At 48.5% G+C, this 22,623-nt stretch overlaps 1 protein-coding gene across 7 annotated transcripts in view; it reads right to left on the reverse strand.

Moving 5' to 3' along the window:
• Positions 1-15,742: 15,742 nt before the first annotated feature.
• Positions 15,743-22,623, reverse strand: part of VEZF1 (vascular endothelial zinc finger 1) — a 32,037-nt gene continuing 25,156 nt past the window's right edge. For all 7 annotated transcript variants that reach the window (XM_049114123.1, XM_025440705.3, XM_025440706.3 and 4 more), the window contains 2 exons: positions 22,303-22,440; positions 15,743-19,124 (listed from right to left, as the gene is read on the reverse strand). In XM_049114123.1, coding sequence (XP_048970080.1) covers positions 18,697-19,124; positions 22,303-22,440 — 566 coding nt within the window. In that variant the 3' untranslated portion in view covers positions 15,743-18,696. The remainder of the gene's footprint in view (positions 19,125-22,302; positions 22,441-22,623) is intronic.

Raw genomic sequence — 22,623 nt, forward strand, 5'->3', positions numbered from 1 at the left:
TTATTCCCCATGCTCAGTGGCACTCCCACCTGGAGGCCAGGTGGGCAGTGAGATGGTCTCCTTGCATCTTGTACCACCCCTAGGACATCTTATTCTAAACTCCCAGTCCTTCACCTCACCCTCCACTCTCACCAAAATAAACAAACAAATAAATAAATAAATAAAATAATAAAAGAAAATCTAAGACCTCCTTCCCCCTAAAACAAATTCCTCCCCGGGAATTTAATTTCAGTATAAATTTCCTGCAGCCAAAACTTCTAAGAGGAAAAGAAATGACCAAGCCAACGCTGGGTGTAAGGCAACAATGCAAGGAGAAACTGAAGAGGGAAGGGTGAAGAGACGCCAACACCAGCCCCCTGGCGCTTAGAGCCCGGGGCGCTCGGAGCGGGAGGGCGGGGGAGCAGGGGCGGGGACAGCGCGCTCTGAACTTTCCCCAGCGAGCCACCGGGAGATGCAGCTCCCAGGGGACCGGGTGGGACCAGAAAGGGCAGAGCCGACCTGTGACATCGGCGGGGACGGGAGGCCGGCCTCCCCTCCCCCCAGGAGGGCTCTGCCCCAGCCGGCGCCCCCACCCGCCAGCGCCCCCAGGCCGGGGCACGCGGCGAGGGGCGCACACACGAAAGGGGGAGCGGCCGGGCGGGGGCTCGGGGCGGGGGCTCGGGGCGGGGGCTCGCGGCGGCGCCGGCCCGCGGAGGCCTGGCGGCCCTTCCCCGCCCGCGACCACCCCCGCCCCCGCCCCGCCCCCACCCCCACCCCACCCCGGGCCCCACTCCCGCCCCCCGGTGCCCGCCCGGCCCGCGCGCCCACGGCCTGGTGGGGGGCGGGGGAGGGGGCGAGGGCCGCGACCCGGCCACGTGCGCCCGGGGCGGCGCGGGTTCCCCGGGAGCCGCGGCGGCAGCGCCGGGAATCAAACTCGCGCCCGCCCGGCCCGGCCCTCCCGGCGGCGCCCGGCGCCCGGCGCCCGAGAAGGTGGGGCCGCGGGGCCGAGCGGGCCGGCCCGCGGGGAGCGAAGGGAGGGTCTTACCGAGCAGCCGCCGCGCGCGTCCGCTCCCCGCGGGCCGGAGGGGCCGGAGGGGCCGGAGGGGCCGGAGGGGCGGCGGGCGGGGGAGGGGCCGCGATCCGGCGGCGGCGGCGGCGGCGGCGGCGGCGGGCCCGGCGCGGCGGCGCGGCTGGGGCGCGGGAGGCGGAGAAAGCGAGGCGAGGCCGGCTTCCTAGCGGCGGGCGGCGAGAAGTGCAGCTGTCCCTGCGCGGCCGCCGGCGGGGCCACAAGTGGGGCCGCGCGGGGAGGAGCGGGGCCGCGGGCGGGGCGCGGGGCCCGGCCCGGCCCGGCCCGGCCGCTGCGCCCCCAGACCCGCTGGGAGGGGGGAGGGGAGCGGGAACGGGTGGGGAAGCGGCGGGGTCGCGGGGCCGGGGGGCCGGGGGGCCGGGGGCGCTGGCGGGCCGCCTCTGTGTCCGCCCTCCGCCCGGCCGCCGCCAGTCCCCGCGGGCCGGCCGCAGGGCGCGGTGGAGGAGCCTCGGTGCCCCCGGCGGTGGGGGGCGGGGGGCGGGGACCGCAGAGCCCGGCGGCCCCGCGCGAGTGCGGAGCGCGGACGCCCGGACGCACCTGTGGGCCCGGGACGGCTCGAGTGTGGGGGAGGGGCTGCCCCGGGAGTCCCGGCTCGGGAAGGGAAGCCCGGTGTCAAGGTCAGAGGAGGTGGGGGGGGGGGGTCAGGGCATCAAAGCCGTCACCCATCACATCGGCGATCCCTCCTGCCGTTCCCCCTAGCTCCTCCCTGCATGCCCGGTCACTTCAGAGGCTCCTGAGCCCCCGAGATTTTTCTATAGAAGAACTTGTTCAATAAATGGGAAATCAACTTTGTTCTTTTTCCACCTGGTTTGGTTTCAAACTCCCAGTTTGAGGGTGGGTAGGGTGGAGCAGGTGGCCACGGCCCAGCACCTGCACTGAAGAGAAGCTACCTAGGAGCTCTGAGGAGGGTACAGTCCCAGCTCTGCCCCCAGGCAGCCGCACAGAGGGTCTGCCCATGGTCTGAGACAAGCCAGCCTTAGAGGCCCGCTTCCCTTCCCATCTGGGCCCCGAATCCAGATAATAGCCCCTCTCTCTTCTTCCGAGGGCTTGCAGTCCCCTAGCTCTGCGGAGATGAACCAGCGTGCTCAGCCACAGAGACATCTGATGGTAAAAACCACAAACCAAAGTGCCCCAGACACCGTGTGTTTCCATCATTTGCATGTCAAGGGAGTTTCTTTAGCAAGCCAGGAACCTGGGAGCCAGAGAAACCTCAGCACCACACCCTCCTTGAGGAGACATGGGCTTAGCCTGATGAGCCCAGCTCAAGGACTGGGCTCCCAGAGCCTTAGGATCTCGGCTCTTCTTCCACCCCCTCTCCTCATGCTCCTTCACTTGGTGATACATTCAATTTCGGGAGGGCCCTTGACACACCAGGAGGTAGTCCCTAAACCCCAGGTTAAAGATCCTTAATAATCAAGACAGACTGACTCATGCCTCCATGCTGACTCCTGGCTCTTGTCCTGAAGTTGTCACTGGGAGCTTGGGATTGATCCTCCTTGCCAGTCTTCTAGATTATGTCATCACAGGTGTTACCTGACTGCTGCCCACCGTGCACTTCATCTGTCGCTTTCCTGCTTTCTTGCAAGATCCTTCTGCAGTTCCTCGCTGTCACCTTGGCATTTCGGAGCCCAGAAAATGCATGGAGATACCCCTGTTTGCATCCCCTCCGAGTATTCATAGAATCTTTTAATGTGTTATTAATATAGTCATCAGATGAAACCAGGCACTCATTTGAATGCTCTTCCTTGAAGGACATGTCTTGAGCACAGAGTTGTCTCCTCAGAACTTGTCCTCGGTCCCCTCCCCTGCCCCTCACAGCCTCCTGGGTAACCTCCCTCACTCCCACCACTGCCTCTAAGCTGTAAGTTCCTCCTGGGTTCCCAGGCCAGCCTGCAGGTCCCTGGCACTCCTCAGGGGCAGGAGGCTGGAATCCAGCTCAGAGCCCTTCCCTCCTCAAGCCTCCTCCTCCTCTGGCTTGGCAGCTAGAAAGCTCAGTCCTCAGTGTCCCTTGCCTGCGTTCTATTGGTTATCAAGTCCTGTTCATTCCTCCTCCACTCTCACCCCCACCTTATTCCCCAGCTTCTGCCCTGGGTCCTCCCCTATGGGTTATACTCAGCTCAGAGGATGAGATGTCCCTGAGCTTTCAAGCCCAGCCCTCCTCCTGCTCCAGGAGACTACATCAGTTCTTCCTTTCTCCCCTTCTCTCTACTTCATACCTATAAACCTGAAGGATGTCTCCTTTTCCAGAAGCCTGAAGCCCAGCCCTGCCCTGCCCTCAGGCCATGCCCTGGTTCTCTCTTGCCCATTCCTCAACAGACTTCCTCTAAAAAGAAACCAGACATACTCGGTCTGCTTCCTCATCCCCACTGGATCTTGCGGTGGCGTCTTCCTCCAGCATTCTGGGGACAGCTCTGGGAGGGGGGAGGTCACCAGCCAGCCCCTAGTCATTTCCCCCGGGGCCCCCTCCCTGCCCCACTCTGTCCCCTTGTAGTCCTGGATGCCCCTGAAATGACTCCAGATGCTCTTGGTTTTCCTGCCAGCTCCTTCCTTTCTTCCATTCAGTCCATACCAGGAACTTCTCCAGGGCACAATTCTGTTCAATTTCCCTGCGATCCCACAATTCCCAGGATGTTACCACAGTGGGGCTAGAGTGGAGCAGGGACCAATACTGGCCGCTCCACTTGCCTGCTGCATGTCCTCGTTACTGAACTTTCTCTGTGCCTTGGTTTCCTTCCCTGTGTTCGGAGCTTACAGCATACCTATCTCAAAAGACTGTGATGAGGATAAAACCAATCCACACAGGTGAGGTGTCCAGAACACCGCCTAGCACATCGAATGTTCAAGAACTGCTAGTGTCGTTACCGGTAAGGGCATTAGATCAATGTGCCTGCTGTCAGCCGTCTGTGCTGGTGACCCATTCTAGTACTCACTCCCTCTCCTGGGCTCCTGATTGGAATGTGTGGCTGCCACTGGACGGGCTGGCCCAGAGCCACCTCACCTCCAGCATAGGCAAGCCTGGAACCCATGATCTCTGTGTCCTCCTTTGCCAGAATTCTGTGTCCTGAAGACAGGCACCTCCCATTCATCTGAGCTACCAATTTCAAATGCTATTTTCTTCCTGTCTCTAAAAATTAAACCTCTGAGTAAATTCAGGGCTTTCTACTTCCTGAAATTCACTGGAATCTCCTCCCCATCCCCATTCCCGCTGCTCTGCCCTAATTCTGGCCACCGGGGCTCCTGCTTTCCGTCCATCCTCCTCGGTTGCTAGCCCCTGTTTGCTAAAGCAGATACTGGTGATGTCTCTGTCTTGTTGAAAAGAGGATGGAGGAGGCCGGGGGGGTGGGGGTGAATGGGTGACGGGCACTGAGGGGGGCACTTGACGGGATGAGCACTGGGTGTTATTCTGTATGTTGGCAAGTTGAACACCAATAAAAAATAAATTTATTATTAAAAAAAAAAGAAAGAAAAGACGGATGACTCCCCACTGCTTGGAGAATAAAATCTAAACTCCTTAGAGAGGCGCTTCCCAACCTGTCCTCCAACTATGTTCCACTCTCTCCCCTTTGTGGTCCTCACCCCCTACTCCTCTGCTGGAACAGTCAAGACCACTTGCTGTTCCCAGAGAGCAAATGGGAAATTGAGGAAAGCTTCTTGCCAAGTCTGGGGCTATATTAAGCACAGAGACATGGGAGCGTGTCTGCTGGGTCCCACCTCTGCCATGAGGCTGAGGCTGCTAGAGAGCTGCGGGGCTCCAGCTTGGAGAGAATGGGTTCCAGCTGGACCCCAGGGAAAATGGGCCATATCCCCTCTGAGACTTCCGCCCCACACACATGCTGGGGTGCAGATCGAGGACAAGAACATGTGGCTGTGGTGTTGGCAACAACCACATTGTCCTGGCCACCAAGAAACCCTCTCCTCCTAGAATCACCAAAGGCAGCTTCACTGGGCCAGAGGTGGCAAAGAAAGTGGTGTGAACATCCAGATAATTTGGGGAATCCTATCCTTTTCTCCATCTTCATGGATCTGACCAAGAAAACTCAGACACACAAACAATTGGTTGTAACACTTGGGAGTTTTGAAAAACTACATGGATGAAACATGGAAACAGTGGAAACATTTTTTATTAAAAAAAAAATGAGTAAAACCCCCTCCCAGGATGGTGGGATTGGTAACTGGATGGGTGCCTGTGGGATTGCCCACCTGACTTTCATCTGAGAGAAGGAGCCCGGGCTCCTTCCCCCATCCCCCAGAGTGCCAGCACCAGATGTCATGCCTGTAGCACTTTCTGTAAACTGTCCTTCCCTTGCATAGCGAGCTGCTCCTTAGTGGCCCCTCTGCCCCTCCTGCCCACCTACGTGTCCCAGGGTCTTGTTGCTCTCCGCAGGAGCTCCTTCTGCCTCAACGCCCACACCTCCCAGCCTGGCAGGCCCCATGAGCTGAGTACAGCTCTTCCTCGACTTACAGTGGAGTTACATCCTGACAAAGGCATCATAAATTGAAATGATCATAAGTAAAAAACACATTTAATACATCTCACCTACTGAGCATCACGGCTTAGCCTAGGCTGCCTTAACTGTGCTCAGAACACTTAGAATTGGGCAAAATCCTCTTCTATAAAGCCTATTTTATAATAAGGTCTTAACTATGTCATGTAATTTATCAAATACTATGCCAAAAGTGAAGAACAGAACGGGTATGTGGGTATGGACTGGTTATCAGTACATGGGTTATGACCCTCCTGGTCTCGGAGCTGGCTGGGAGCTGAGCCTTGCTGCCTGGCATCACGGGAGAACATCATACCGCATATCACCAGCCCAGGAAAAGATCCAAATTCACAATTTGAAGTATAGTTTCTACTGAATGCATATGGTCTTCGCACCATCATAAACTTGAAATTCGCATACTGTACCATCAAGTCAGGGACTGTCTGTAACTATTTGCCAGAGGACAGACTTCTGACAGGTGAGTGAGATGCATATGTTTTGTCCTTACAAAAACCACCTGTCTTCCCTTCACTGGTACCAGTTTGTAAGGCTCCAGGGATCCTGCCCTCCTGTACAGGGGCTGCCAGCTGGGGGCAGAAATCAGGCATACATAAATGGAATTTCAGGTAACCATTAAGATTTTTTAAAAATATTTTGTTTATTTATTCATGAGAGACACACACAGAGAGAGGCAGAGACACAGGCAGAGGGAGAAGCAGGCTCCATGCAGGGAGCCCAAAGCGGGGCTCGATCCTGGGTCTCCAGGATCATGCCCTGGGCTGAAGGCGGTGCTAAACCACTGAGCCACCCTGGGCTGCCCACCAGGACCATTTTTGATCACCTCCTGTGTACCCATACTGAGATCCCCAAAATGAACAATATGTAATAGCCCCTCCTCACCTCCCAAGTTTAAGGGGAGGGTCGATGGGGAACAGCTAGCAAATAATACAAGGCAGCGTGGGCCAGTAAAGTCAACTGTAAGCAGAGGGCTCTGGGGCTCCATGGGGAGGAAGTGGTTCATTCTCATGGGGGAGAGGTCAGAGAGGGCACCTTTGATGAACTGGCTTTTGAGCCATGCCTTTAAAGATGAAAACAATTGTAACTGGGGATAAAGCATTGAATTCGGGGGCCCAGCTTAAGGTGGGAGTGTTGTGGGGCATTCTAGCACCAGGCTCTATCCCAGGACCCTGAGATCATCAGGGTCTATCTATCTCAGAGATCATCTATCCCAGCCGAAATTAGATGTCCAGCTGACTAAGCCACCCAGGTGCCCCAACATTTACGTTCTATTTTAAAACTCTTTTTATTGGGATGCTTGGGTGGCTCAGTGGTTGAGCGTCTGCCTTTAGCTCAGGTCATGATCCTGGGGTCCCGGGATCAGGTCCTACATCTAGCTCCCTGCACGGAGCCTGCTTCTCCCTCTCCCTATGTCTCTGCCTCTCTCTGTCTCTCATGTACAGGTAAATAAAATCTTCAAAAAAATAAAATTCTTCTTCTTCTTCTTCTTCTTCTTCTTATTATTATTATTATCATTATCATTATTTTTAAACTCTACACCCAACGTGGGGCTTGAACTCAGGACTATGATATCCACTCAGGAATGGATATCATACTCCATTGCCTAAGCCAGTCAGGCACCCCAACATTCACATCCTTACCTCATTTACTCATCAACAGCCCTCTGGTAGGTACTACCACTAGGCCTTGTTCACAGATGAGGAAACTGAGGCGCAGAGAGATTAGTGACTTGTCTAAGCCTCTTTGCAAAGCTGGGGATAAGGACACAGGTGGCCTGGCTGCAGAGTCGGTACCTTGTCACTTTAATGCACTCAAAGAATGATGCCTGTTTTGCTTATTATCATTCTTATAATTCCAAAGAGGCCTGCCTGAGATCAATTGAGTCTGAGATATGTTTCAATCTGGTTCTTCTCAGCGATAACGATTCATGGAGGAGGTTGGGGATGGGGCAGTATTCCTAGGTGGGATTTGGGGAGCAGAACTACAGGTGAAGGAACATCTGGGGAGGGCTCCTTCTTGCTTAGAGGGAGGGGCCCTCTGCAGGGCCTGTAAATGGCCAGGAAAGGAAGGAGAGGAAGCTGCCACTACATCACTGGCCCCTGAGCGAGGCTCTGGGCACTAGTGGAAATCCAAAAATGTCTTATTCTTTGGTAGGAGAGCTTCCCTAGGGTTGTACCACAGCCCATTCCAAGGTGGTGGGCAGAGAACCCTAGAGGGCCAAGTGATATCTCTGAGGAAGATTCTGCTTACTGGGTCTCTCTCTCTTTTTTAAGATTTTATTTATTTATTTATTTATTTATATATTTGAGAGAGAGAGAGAGAGAGAACACAGAGATAGAGGGAGGAGGCTTCTCACTGAGCAGGGAGCCCGATGCAGGGCTCAATCCCAGGGCCCTGAGATCATGACCTGAGCCAAAGGCAGATGCCCAACTGATTAAGCCACTCGGGTGCCCTTGGGTGTTTCTTTCTTTATTTTTTTTTCCTGAAGTTTTTTTTCTTAAAGATTTTATTTATTTATTCATGAGAGACAGAGAAAGAGAGAGAGAGAGAGGGGCAGAAACACAGGCAGAGGGAGAAGCAGGCTCTACGCGGGGAGCCCGACGTGGGACTCGATCCTGGGACGCCAGGATTACGCCCTGGGCTGAAGGCAGGCGCCAAACCGCCGAGCCACCCAGGGATCCCTGGGTGTCTCTTTATTTTTTTTTTAATTTTTAAAAAAATATCTTATTTATTTATTTATTCATGAGAGACACAGACTGAGAGAGAGAGAGAGGCAGAGACACAGGCAGAGGGAGAAGCAGGCTCCATGCATGGAGCCTGACGCGGGACCCGATCCCGGGACTCCAGGATCACACACTGGACCAAAGGCAGGCGCCAAACCACTGAGCCACCCAGCGATCCCCTGGGTGTCTCTTTAAAAGGGAAACCAGAATCCTTTGGCAGGGCTGAGCCCTTGGGATAAGGGGACGCTGAGGCCATGGCAAGACCGGGTTCCCAGGGTCCAGACCCTCAGCCCCAGGTCTCATACTTGAGCCTGCAGGGCCTGCTCCCTTTGGGTCAGGGACAGGTAAAGGCCAGGGCTCAATTCAGCTCCATTCCCTAGTCAGGAAAGTGTCACATGATGGTGGCGGTCAGAGGAGAGGCACAGCCCGTATAATAGCACAGAGGGGTACAGCTACCACCACAGGGTCAGTTCTCTCAAAGGCTGAACTGAGTTGGTTTTTTTTTTTTTTTTAAGATTTTATTTATTTATTCATGAGAGACACAGAGAGAGAAGGGCAGAGACATAGGCAGAGAGAGAAGCAGCCTCCTTGCAGGGAGCCTGATGTGGGACTTAATCCCAGGTCTTCTGGGCCGAAGGCAGGCGCTCAACCACTGAGCCACCCAGGTGTCCCTGAACTGAGATTTAAAGGAGCAGGAGGATATGGACATCTATTTATTGTGGATTCGTGGATTATTACTTTCCTTCAATGGCTTATAATTTATTAGCATTATTTACTTTGATGCTTAGATTGTTCCAGATTTGGCCATTTGCTTGCTCCTGTGTTTTTTCAGTATGTTCCCATTTTCTTTGATACATTTCCATCCCCACCTCCTTGTGCCAAGAGATGTTTACACCACCATGGTAAACATTGAATCAGACCATCAATGGATGCTAAATCTAGGGAGAAAGTTTGATGAGGAGCAGGATATTTAAAGGGCCTTAAAGTGTTTCCTCACAGACCAATTATTAGTTGCAAGGGGGAGGGAGGAAAGTAATTATACAGTGGAGAAACTGGGCAACTTCTTGGCTGGGTGATCAAAATTAACATTGTCTATGGGAGACAGAGGGACATCATGTGCCTCCAGATATGATATCCTAAGGATACATTGCCTCAGCAGTATTCCAGCGGAGAGTGTATTATCTCAATTATACCAAGGGGGAACATCAGATAAACAGAAAATGAGGAATACTCTATTAAAAAAAAAAGTCAGGTGGGCAGCCTGGTGGCTCAGCGGTTTAGCCCCTGCCTTCATCCCAGGGCGTGACCCTGGAGACCCAGGATCGAGTCCCACATCGGGCTCCCTGCATGGAGCCTGCTTCTCCCTCCGCCTGTGCCTCTGCCTCTCTCTCTCTGTCTATTCTCGTGAATAAATAATAAAATCTTAAAAAAAAAAAGTCAGGGGTCTGTAATAATATTTTTTTAAAAGCCAGTTATGTAAATATTCTAGATTTAAGGAATCTAAAGAAATACAACCAATGGGGTGTTTTGGTGACTCAGTCTCTTAAACATGTGACTGTTGATCTCAGTTTAGGTCTCGATCTCAGGGTCATGAGTTCCAACTCCTCCCCGGGCATGGAGCCTACTTAAAAAATAAAGAAAGGAGCACGACTACTAAATGCAATACCTGACCCTCGACTAGACCTTGTATTGGAGGGGAGAAAATGCTATGAAGGACATAATTAAAAAAAAAAAAAAAAGGACATAATTAGATCAACGGACAACATTTGAATATGGATGGTAGATTAAATAAAAGTATTATGTAAATGTAAGTGTATAAAGTTCATAAGAGTGTAAGAGCATCTCTCTATTTTTAGGAACTACAGAAGTATTTAGAGATAGGGGCCGAGATGTGTGAAACCCTGTAATGGTTCAAAAAAAAGTTAGAGATAGAGAGACAGTCCATGGGCACCTGGGTGACTCAGTGGTTGAGTGTCTGCTGGCAGAGAGCCTGCTTCTCCCTCTGCCTGTGTCTCTGTCTCTCTTTCTGTATCTCTCATGAATAAATGAAATTTTTAAAAAAAGAGAGAGAGAGAGCCCATATGTGGTTAAGCAAAGGATAAACTGTTAAACATAGGTGAATCTGGGTAAAGGGTATACAGATGTTTCTTGTACTATTTTCATTTTTGCAACGTGTTGCAACTTTGAAATTATTTCCAAATAAAAAGTTTTTCGAAAATGTTCCAGGCTCACTTTATGTGTTCCGTGCCCAAGCCCTGCAATCAGGTTTTTCTCCAGAGGATCCTAGTGAATAGGAATATTTATTTATTTATTTATTTATTTATTTATTTATTTATTTATTTATTTACTTATTTTATTTTAAAATATTTTATTTATTTATTCATAAGAGACGCAGAGAGAGAGGAAGAGACACAGACAGAGGGAGAAGCAGGCTCCATGCAGGGAGCCCGACGCCGCACTCGATCTCAAGTCTCCAGGATCATGCCCTGGGCCGAAGGCAGGCACTAAACTGCTGAGCCACCCAGGGATCCCCCTGAATAGGAATATTTAGACACACACACACACACACACACACACACACACACACACACACACAAAGGGCAGCCCGGGTGGCTCAGCGGTTTAGCGCCGCCTTCAGCCCAGGGCGCGATCCTGGAGACCGGGATCGAGTCCCATGTCAGGCTCCCTGCATGGAGCCTGCTTCTCCCTCTGCCTGTGTCTCTGCCTCTCTCTCTCATGAATAGATAAATAAAATCTTAAAAAAAAATTGGACGCTTGAGAAGGAAAAGCATTCCTAGCATATGGAACAACATGACAGAAGGCAGTGAAATATAAGTGTCGGTAGACAGCGCCGGTTCTAGCGACGTGAGTCTTCTGAGAAGCTGCCCCAGCGAAGGGGATGAACCGCGCAGCCTCCCCCGCGCTGCAAAATGCAGTCCCCACCACACGCCTCTCCCTGTTCTCCACCTGTGTGCTTTGGATGCAGTTTACAGCAAACTGAGAGATGGGGCCAACACTATTTTCGGCGGCACCTCACCTGTGGACGCATAGACCTGCATTTTATCTATTTACCTAGAAAGTCCAACTGTTGTGCGGAGAGTAGAAAGTGAAGCAGCCCTGGAGAAACTTCTGCAAGAGGCCTGCTCTAGATGAATGAACGCCCTGGCCCGACCAATCAGAACGCAGACAGGACATTTCAGCCAATCCCGGCTCAGCAACGCCCTTGTGGGGCGGGGCCAGCACGCCCGGGGTGGGGCTCGCCGCCGCGGCGCCGCGGCCCTGCAGTCACTCCAGGGGGCCCCAGGGCAGGGGGGGCGGGATCCCCGAGAGGAGGCCGGCAAAGTAGATCAGGACAAACGGTGGAGGGCACTGGACGCCAGCCCTGGCGGACTGGGCACCACAGGGGCTTGACCCATGCAGCCCTGGCAAAAGCCAGGTGTGCCACGCTCCCTGCGGGGCTCCCGTCTCGGAGCGCCTTGAGTCTGGGACGCCTTCCCTCGGGGGAGCAGGTGGAGGTGCCCAGGACTGACTCTGGAGCAAGCACGTGTGAGAAGGCTGTCAGGCTTCTCTCCCCTGTCCTGCCTAGGGGGGGAGGTGGCGCTCCTTTTCCTCTTGGGAGGGCAGGAGGTCAGGCCTGTGCCAGGCTTGCCGCAGCCGGCTTTAAGAACTACCTGTGAGTGCCAGGCTGGCGGGACCACCGGGAAGAGCGGCCCAGGCGGCCCAGGCATCGTGTCTGGATGTAGTGCATGTAGGAGAAGGAAGCGAGATAGAACGACGTGCCTGAAGCAGGATGCACCATCCCCAGATCGTGGCTGCTTTCCCAGGTTTCCCAACCTTGCAGTTCTTCCCTGGGTCTAACCTGAACCCTCCTTTGCCACATCTCTGGCCAGCCTTCAGTTAGCTGCTTTTTCCCTGCCGGGTCTTCCGTCTAACTTACTCACTCTTGGATGAGGCTCTGGTTCCTATGCTGGATGCCAGTCCTCAGAATCTGAGAGTCTGAGGTGCGGAGGCCATGCAGGGAAGCATTCTGCAACTTTGTAGGTCTTACAGAGAATGGAGTTAGTGCCCCTGAGCAAACTGATGTCGCTGTTAATGAGATAGGGAATAGGAGGACCAGGTGGAGGTGGGGTACATTCTTGTTATCATTCTTATTTTACAGCTGAGCAAACGGAGGCCAGAGAGGTTGTGCATCTTGCCCAAGATCACAGCTCCAGATGGCACAGCCTAGATTTACACCCAAGCCTGTCAGATCCCCACCCTCTGCTCGAGTGCAACCCTGTATTATGGGGACCTTATGCCCATTCTCACCCTGCTCAGGATCCTGTGGGGGCCTCATGTACCTGTTGCTGCTGTTTCTGGCCTTGGCACTTGGTGTTTTGTTGTGTTTCAGGCTTCCCAGACATGGGGACCCGTCCATACAAGGGAAAGTCAGCAAAACCCCAGGCTGTCGTGGCCCCACTAATTTGGAATCAGAGATTTGGGGGTGGGGTGGGCCCTAGAGTTGAACTTAGAAACCAAAGGGTGCTAGACTACCTCCATTTTATTTGGGCATCTCCCAACTCCTCTTGTTATACCGCAGACAAATGAGCCAACTGTCTAATGTTACTGGTTAGGTTTCAGAGCAACATTTAAATTGTTTTGTGGGATATCTAGGGGTTCACAATGGAGCAAATGGGTTGCAGGGTTGTTTGTGGAGAGGACATTCTAGACCTGGGAACAGCATATAGAAAGGCTCTGTCTCATTTGTCTCTGTCCCCAACTCTACCCTTGCCCCATTCTCCCCCCTTGGAGATCCCTGACAGCCACAGAGCGCCTGGTGTTGACCGAGTGTCAGAACTTCTCTTCTGTTGGGCAGGCCACCATGAGTCACAGGGCCTACTCTCTTGGGTTGAAGCTGTGGGGATTCCAGAATGGGGGACCCCCACCTCTTCACCTGAAAGTGGCTCATGGATCCCACCTTGGGGGGATTCCATACTAATCACTTGAATCTTGCCTATTTATTCAGCTCCTGATGCCGTCCTTTTTATGGCGGCTAAAGGACACATCTTCTTTTCTGCTCAGTGAAGCTAAAATGATCACTGCTGGCTTGGACCAGTAGCCTGTCTCAGTCCTTGGAGCAATCATGTCCAGCCCAAGGCAGATAGATGGAGGGGGGCGGGGGGACTCGGGGTGACCAGTTACACCACAGGAAGCACAAAGACATTTCCTCCCAAATCTCTCTCCCCTTCCCGGGGCCTCTTCCTAGAACCTCCAAGTCCCTCAATTCCCGCCTCCCTCTACCCCTCCCCCCATTAAGCAGAGTTGATGTATCTTTGGCTCTTTTCCCACCATGAACAAAGCTAGGAATTTCTTGGCTTGTGCGCCAAGGGCCTTGGGTGTCCAGGTTCCTTCAAGTCAGCTCTCTCAGTGGATTAAGCTCACTGTGGTTTAGGTGGCCCTGATTGCCTCTACGAATGACAAAGATTTAACTTTGCATCCGAGTCTCTGAGGCTGGCTCCTCTCTCCATGAACAGCCTCTAGGGTTGGTACATCTGTTCCCAGTCTGGGATCGGGGCACTGACTTTCAGACAGAGTTGGTGGACTAGTCACTGGGAGGGCATGTCCCTGCCATTGCCCCCTTGGTCTCCTTGTCCTCTCCACTTCCCATGCCAAAGGAAGAGCTCACTGGCAGAACAGGATGCTGGACTCAAATGTCCATCTTTAGCCTGGTAGTTCTTGCTTCAGGCTCTTTATAGATGTATTTAGGAAAAAGTGACATACAAGTCACAGGGCTGATGCAGCCAAATCAACCTCACTTTGAGAAAAATCCATAAAGAACATAAACTTCCAAAAACATTCCAGAGAATTCCTCCTGCGTGGCTGGCAGTACATACTCAAAAAGGATTAATTCCAGTAAGAATAGTGATTTTAAATTATTTTATGCACTCTTCAAAAAGATATTTAGGGATTGGGAAGGGGATGGGATGTCAATTTAAGATGATCAAGGATGAAGAAAAACTCTGAAATTATGATGCAAGTCAGTGGTGATACAGAATCTGAAGTGTGAAAATCCCTTCTCTTACCATGACATGGCAGTTTTTGTAAAGTGAAGTATACTTGACCCTCATGGTCCAGGGCCAAGATCTGGGTCAAGTGCCTGTTTTGGGAAGGGAAAAGCTAACTAGCCAGCCCCTGACAGATTGCCCTAAGAAGGCTAGATTACATGAAAATCCAAAGCAAAGCCTTTGACTGTCTTTCCATTCTTTCCTTGGGAACTAAATGAGTCTGACTGCCCAACAGTGGGCAACCAAGAGAAGCTGGAATCTAGATCAATGCACAGTCAGTATTGAGTCCTGAACCATCACACACTGGTCTCCCCTACCCCCTCCTTTTTAGAAGACCAGGGGGAGATTATCCAGTAATCTGCCAGGGTCAGACCAGCTGTGGGGGAGATTTATAGGCTCAAATGGGGACAAATGGCATTCGTTCAGGCTACAAGGCTCTTTAAGGGGGAAACAAAGAGTGCAGGACTGAGAGCCACATTTACTAGAGTAGGGAGGGGGAATGTATAATTATATCCCATGAACACACTGGACTTCTTGTCCAGCGATCCTTGAGGACACTTCAGGGAAAACCTTCTCTATCCCCTCTATATCCTGGACCCAGGTCTCTTTAGAGAGGACCAAACTGCTGGGCCCCTTGAAAAGAGCAGAGACCTGGACAGCCAGGGCTGTAAAGGCTAGCTAGCAACTCAGGGAAATAACACTTTCCGCTTCCAGACAGAAGCAACACTAGGAACACTTTTCCTCCAGCTGTTTTCACCGAGTCAACAGAGACTAAAGCAATCATCAGAAAAGGTTTGGGAAGCTTCAATTCTATATAAAACACATGTAAGTATCCAAAACTTTTTCACTAAATGAAGGAAGGGTCAGATTCAACTTGATCTGGTGAGGATACTGTCACTTGAGTGCTTGTCATGTTCCTCTTCCAGTGCCCTTGGGAGATAGCAACCACATCGGAATTGCTTTACACAACCCAAGAGTGCCCAAGGAGCACCTGGCACATTACTGATACCCAACGGACATCTGATGAATCTAGCTGAACACAAATGGGTATGAGACCCAGCCTAAAACCCTTTACAAGCAAGGAAACTGGGTTCTAGAGCATGAGAAATGCCCTAAACCCATTTTTCTTTTGGGTAGAACAGGAGCCTATGCCTAAGGCCACTGACCCAAGGCCTGGGTTCCTAGCTTTTCCTCAAGCTGACTGGCAGGAGTCTGTCTCCTGTGATCAGTGTGGTGCATTTCCACCCTCTTCTTGGTAGCAGCTCAGTACCAACCAGCATGACAACAGTCCCTCCCCCTTTCTCCAGCCCCATACTAAGATGTGTACACCTGGAGAAGCAGTGCTTTAAAACCTTTCTACCATCGTAGTGAACTGATGAAGCTTCTGAGATAGTAAGCAATCCATCATAACGTTTGTGACTGGTTAACTTTAATTTGTCAAAATAAATCTGCAGTATTTTGCATGTTAGTAATACAGTGCTGGTATTGACAGGAAAAAATCATCATCTGCTTACATAGAAACCTTCATTTAGGAGCACACCTTAGGAGGGAAATGGATATACAATAAAAGGCAAATGCAGGCCAAGCAGCGAGCCCTAGAGCATAACAGGCTGGATGTCAGATTTGAGGATTATCTAATACAACTGTTTAGCTGCCAATCTGATAAAGGGGAAGCTCTCAACCAGGTTACAACCAGAAGGGAAAAACAAAACTGCTTTTTCATAGCGTGGTGGCCGTCGTGCCTTCAACACTTGGTTGAATCAGTTCATCAGCATCAAAACTCAATTCCAGTTCCAAGACACAGGAGAATCTCACCACACAACCTATTTGGCCCCCCTTTCAGTGGCCCGCCGCCACCCCCTTCCTGCCGACTCTCTCCCTCCCAAAAGAAGACACGACGTGGCTTTATTATTGCAGACAAGCTTCTTAAGTGAATAAAGAATGCATACAAAATAGCATTTTAACTGAAGTCATACAATGAAGTCTCACTCCTGTTTATTATACAATGAATTGATAAAACAATCATTTCTAGTATATATCTTTTTTTTTTTTTAAGAACTAATACTTTCAGGGTTCTGACGACCACACTCTAGCCTGGGGGTAGGGTCCACACGTGCCCCCACTGAGGACTGCTCCTTGGGCCACTGTGGAGGAAGCCTGGGCTATCTGAATCAGGGTGGATGGTGACTGCCAGCCCAGCCAGAGATGACAGGTCCTAGCAGGCAGAGCCAGAACCCGGTCCTGGGGCTGCATGCCAGGAAACATACACTTCCTCCAAATGTGGCCACTACCTGCCCAATCTAGGCCTCAGCAGGGCCGTGTGTGGGCCTTCCCTACACAAGTCCTTCCAGTAGTCCACACATAATGCTCTACAGATTAAAAACAAACCATCTTTGTACTGTGGATAGGAACAGTTGTAACAAAGTCATAGCTACATATTTTTCTCTACATTTTGTTTATTGAGACAAACTAATTAAAAGGCACAAACATAGGGCATGTTTACATGGACATTATAACAAACATATACATTAAAAGTGTAGGAATGTGTTGCCTTCCTGCTAAACAGAAAGTTCCTAAGCTTTTATATATACAAAAGTTGTACAATTTAATGTCCTAAAGTACAAAAGATCATTTATAAAATTATTTTACACTAAGTACTATTTTATTTTTTACTATGTAGTTCAACCCCCTCGAACTGTTTTGTATAATGACACACAGATACCTGTCCCTGATGTAGGAAGTCTGCCTCAGATGTAAGGTATTGGATGCTTGAACTGACACAGTGGGGTATAAACGGAAGTCATCCAGTTTGATAGTCAGTCCTGCAAACATTCTCCAAGATTAATACAACTAAATTCCATTTCTCTTAACTGCAAGATTAAAAAAGGAAAAAAAAAAAAAACCAAAAACATATTGCAACTTAAAAAAAAAAGATCACAGCGTCTTGGTTTTAGTAACTTTTTTTTTTTTTTTTTTTTAAAACACAATGTTTTAAAAACATTAATGTGTGGCATGATGGTGTAAAGAGTATCTGTTTCCCTAACTTTTGGTTTCTACTTTATGTACAGAAATAAAACATCCTGCTAAGAAATAAAAAGCACATGTCTTAACGTGCACAATCATTGCTGGGTCTCTACAGGGAGCACAGATAGCTGTCTCCCTGAAAACAACACAAATACAAGTGTTTTCTCAAAGAAAAAAAAAGTGATGTTCATATTTACAAAGTTGAACAAATCTGCACAATACTTGATTAAGAAACGGAAGGAGAAATTAAAAAAAAAAGATACACTCTGCTTGTTCTGAAGGGGTATACTACCTAGTTAGTGGTTAGAATAAAAACTGTATACAATTTAATATAAGACATAAACTCTAGTGAGCAACTAACACATCTTCCCCTGTTGTAATATCAACAGGCTCTGATTGGGAGAGAGAGGGGCATATCACATCCCAGTGCCTCCAGCATCTTCCAATTTAAAGCAATGTATTTTAACTGTTCGAAAGTACTCCTTGGCTCCTGAATAGGAGTCCCAGTGGCCTCTGTTAGGAGTCTGCCCGTCCACACACTTGACTTCTCCTCTGTCAGTTGAGGCCTTTTCTTACCAAAACACAATTTGTATATTTTGGTGTGTTTTTTTTTTTTTTTTTTTTTTTTAAAGTCTACTACAATGCTATATTCCATCAGGATTAATATGCTGAGCAATATTTACATCTCCAAATATCAGGTCACAATCCCTATTATATGTTGAAGTTAGAATGATAAATTATCATATGCTTTGCATATCAGAGCTGGTATCACCTTTCCCATAGGGAATGCTGCCTGAAATTAACATATTCCCAAAGGTAAAATGCATATTCTCTGAAATGCATTTTATTATGACAATGCATGTATTTACTCATAAAAACAATAAACACAGACAATTCTACACTAGCTTTCTGTGGATTTAGAGCTTCGGGTTAAAATCAGCCATCCACCTCGTATGGGGAGAAGAGTTCTGCTAGTGTTTAGAATAAAATGATTCCTTGGGATTAGAAACAGTAATGCTGTTTTTTTATTTTGAAATGGGTTTTGCTTTTTTATGATTGGTTTTAATTCTGGCATTTTACCTTGCCAACTACTATTGTTTAAGCAATGCTGTCAGCTAAAACGAATTTCTGATTAAACTAAAGTGGTCCAGTGATAAGTTACATACACACCCTACCTTGAACAATCCCAGCCAAATTGGAAAAAAATGCCACTACACTATTATTAACTAATATAATAAAATCTCCCAATTTCATGGTTTACTTTTTGCTTTAATAAACTAAAAGTAAGTTGCTGGTAAATATTTACTTTAACCCATATTTTGATTTTATAATACTGTTTACCAAGGTGGTGATGTAGGCAAAGCTTGGGGTAAGAAAGGCATGCTCTCTACAGGCCTCATTGCTATATTGAGAGGGGCAGCTAACGTCATAGGTGTGGGCAGGTTCATTGGAGACGTGATGGTGACAGGGTGTGCTATATTCACTGGAGCAGTGACTGGGGTGGGAAGGTTGACTGGGGTAGTAAGTGTTAAAGGAGAGGTCATGGATAATGGACTGGTTATAGTTACAGGGTGCCCTATGTTCATTGGGCTGGTTATGTTAACTGCACTTGAAACATTTACTGGACTTCTCATGCTCATTGCAGCTGCCACTGTGACTGGGTTTGACATCGTCCCAGACGACACAGAGGACGTTATATTGAATGGAGTAGTGAGAGTCACAGGTGTCGTAGCAGCCGTGGAGGTTTGGCACAGGTTAGCAGCTTCTAAAATAAGAAGACAAAATGGCCTTTAGACTCCCAAAACAATGAGTAAAATTCACAAACAACTTCTGAACCAACTCTTTTTTTTAATTAAAAAGGACATTTAATAAATGAAATTACAGGTTCTTTACCAAGCGGTCAACAGGAAGGGAGGCTCTTTCTGAGTACAGGACTGGGGATGCATGAATCTTTTCTAATGCTATTCTTCCCACACGGCTTTGGGCAACTTGTTTAGCCTGGCGCTTTTGGTTTCAGATTTAGATTTACTTACCTACCTCACAGTGATGCTGGGAAGATCAGTTAATTTCTGCTAGGCACTCTGGGAGGCAGAGATATCAAGCAGGGCTTAGTATTCTCACTACCATTTCATGCAGGCAGAGCCAAGCACTGGCAGGCTGGGAGAAAGAGCTTGTTTACACAGAGCTGGGCCGATGGTCACACAAGAACAGGTAATCAGAAAAATCTTCTAGTAAGGCACACTGTAACTAGCGGAGAGAGTTGTGTATCCTCAATGCTATTTACTCTAAAGCCTCAGAGGTGAAGCTACATTCTGTTAAGGTTTTAAAAATCCCAAAGTAGGGACTGACCAACAAGCTATTTTCATATCACCTGTTTATTTCAGTCTTAGAAAAATCGTTTAAACAATCCTAATGTGTCTAGTTAGGTTCCCTAACTATGCTAAGAAAGAGAAAATATCTCTCAGTGGGTTTATATTTTCCTCTCCACTCCCATTTCTTCTCTTTCTGATGCTGACAGAATCACCCACTTTACACCCAGGGTCATATAACTGCGCACATTCTATACATCATCAACCATACCAAGGAGGACTAATTAAGCAAAAAGACCCTACAGTGATTTGTGGGACCTTGGTGCTTGTTACCCAGCAAAGCCTGGGTACTTCTTAAAGAAAACTTCCCTCAGAGGTGACACCCCCACCCCACCCCTCAATAAAATTCAGCACCACCTGCTGGTGTGTCAGAAAACAGCAGTGAGAAGACAGATGAGCTGGCTAGTTGGATGCATGTGACTTGGCTATCAAAATGGAGAAAATACATTTAAGACTAAGGACAGAGGTCTGCACACATTCCACACATCCGAGTCAAATCACCTCACGCTGATCAATATGATGGAACTCTGGCAAACTCCATACTCTCTGTCAGGAATTCCCAAACCTGGCTGATGATCAAAATCATTTCTCTAGGGAGCTTTAAAACAAAAACAAAAACCAAACCAAACCAAACCAAACCAAACCAAACCAAAACTTCCCAGGAAATTCAACAATGATATTTAGATGGAACTTTAGAAATCTGTATTTTTAAAAAGCTCTTGAGATGGGTGATCTGATTCTTACTCAGGTTTGGGGACTTTATATTACCTTATTTAAAAAAAGAGACCTGGTGATTCAAGTTTAGGTTGTCAGGGCAGGAATCTCCTCTCCCCAAAGATGTGACATTTTACTAACACGAATACAGACGTTTCTAACATTAGTGGTCATTTCCAGAGAGATTCATGCTACAAATGGGAATACAATAGCATTTTGTTTCGTGGAGGTCAAAAGATGAGCTAAACAATTGAGTCTTATTGTGCACGCAAAATGAAATACAACACCAAAAAGAAGAGTGCAGAAAGGGAAAACCGACTCACTTTTGAGGTGATGTTAGCACTGCTAAAGTATTCTTGTTTCCACCAAAGAAGGGGCTTTCACCCTCACCTGTGCCGGCCCCTCCCCACCCGCCCCTGCCTCTCCTTTCAGTCTAACATCATCCTTTTCTAGGACTTAAATCATTTTACTCTTACTCCTTCTCAAGTAAAACATCCTTCATAACATGCTTTCACCTACTTGCGACTGTCATAGCACATAGACATTTTCCTGCACACCCTCATCTCCACCTCTTCTAACCATAAAACATTTTATTAAATAATAACAAATTTTCACTTGGAAGAGAAGAGCACGAAGCTGCTGAGGAAGGGTAGAAAGCCTACCTGGCTGCAATGCAAGCAGATGTATGAAAAAGGACTCTATATTCCTTTCATCTTTATCCAAATACAGGGTGTTTAGAAGGGATCTGTGGAAGGGAAGAGCTATACTACATGAAAGCAAAGGAGGGAAGAGACTACACAGTGAAGGAATTACAGAGGAGCCTACAGGCAAAGGATTCCTTATGAATTTGAAATAAAACAGTAAGACATGGCAGAGGTCAGGAAGGAAAGAAGCAATTTAGGAATCTCTCCTATGGCTGATGGTACACAGACAAAATGATTGATTTGAAATGCCCCCACAATAGTTCAGAAGCCAAAACTCTTAAGTCTTAAGTTAAAAAGCTGTGTGGAAAACAGATACTCCAACTGATTCTTCACAAGATTTAGGAAAAGAAAGCAAACCATTCTCAATCTTAGTAACAATGACAGTAAAGTCCCTAACAACTTAAGTACACACATGTTAGGCTAACACCAGCCCCAGTAAGAGACTGAATGAGATTAAGGTAAGACCAAGAGCAAAAATATCAGCACCGTTAAGCCGGAAACAGGTAATACATAATGCAACACAGAAAGAACATTAAAGAGCAGAAAATAGCAAAGTTGTAAGAAAATAAACTTGTGCACCAAAAGAATATTTCATCCACCTCCAAAAGTGGGAATGTTTTAGAAGGGCAAAAGAGGAGCCCATAATGCATGGAGATTGACATAAAAATGGAACTCTGAACATACACAGTGAAGGACCAAATCTGGCTCCAAATTTCTAAGAAAAGGTCAATCAAAAGAATATGACCAGAAGCACTAAGGATTTTTTATTTCTTTAAGTAAAAAAAAAAAAACAAAAACAAAAAACACTTATCTGGAAGCTTAGAAGCTTTGTGGCCAACATATAGTATTTCCAGGTTTCCAGGAAGCCAGATTCCCTAAGTTGTGGATGCCTCTCTTGGAGCCTGGGGCACACTATGTGAACACATGTCAGCCGTACCATGAGCATTGGCCACCTCATCTTATCTTTGTTTTTTTGAAGGATTTTATTTATTTATTCATGAGAGATACAGAGAGAGAGGCAGAGACATAAGCAGAGGGAGAAGCAGGCTCCCTGTGGGGAGCCCAATGCAGGACTTGATCCCAGGACCCCAGGATCGCTATTTAAGCTAAAGGCAGACGCTCAACCACTGAGCCACCCAGGTGTCCCTCATCTTACCTTTCTTTCTTGCCTTGACAGCTTCCTCCCACAGTCTCAGTGTCTCCACCTGCTTCCCTGGCCAGCTTGTCACATGCTGCTGCTGTTGCTGCTGCTGCTGCTGCTGCTTCTGGCTGCTGGTTTCTTCACTCATGCATGCTACTCCAAAGATAAACCATAGATGCTACATTACCTTGAAAAAGTGTAGCCATTTTTTCAAAATCTGAAACTTAGATACTTTGGTTCTTCAAGCTTCTCTGACCTTTATTATTATTTGACTTGATAGTTTTTACTAGAGAGATCTTCTTTTGCTGCTTCTGTCTATACTGGTCAAAATAAATA

Source organism: Canis lupus, chromosome 9 (assembly GCF_003254725.2).
Source record: "Canis lupus dingo isolate Sandy chromosome 9, ASM325472v2, whole genome shotgun sequence".
NCBI lineage: Eukaryota > Metazoa > Chordata > Mammalia > Carnivora > Canidae > Canis > Canis lupus.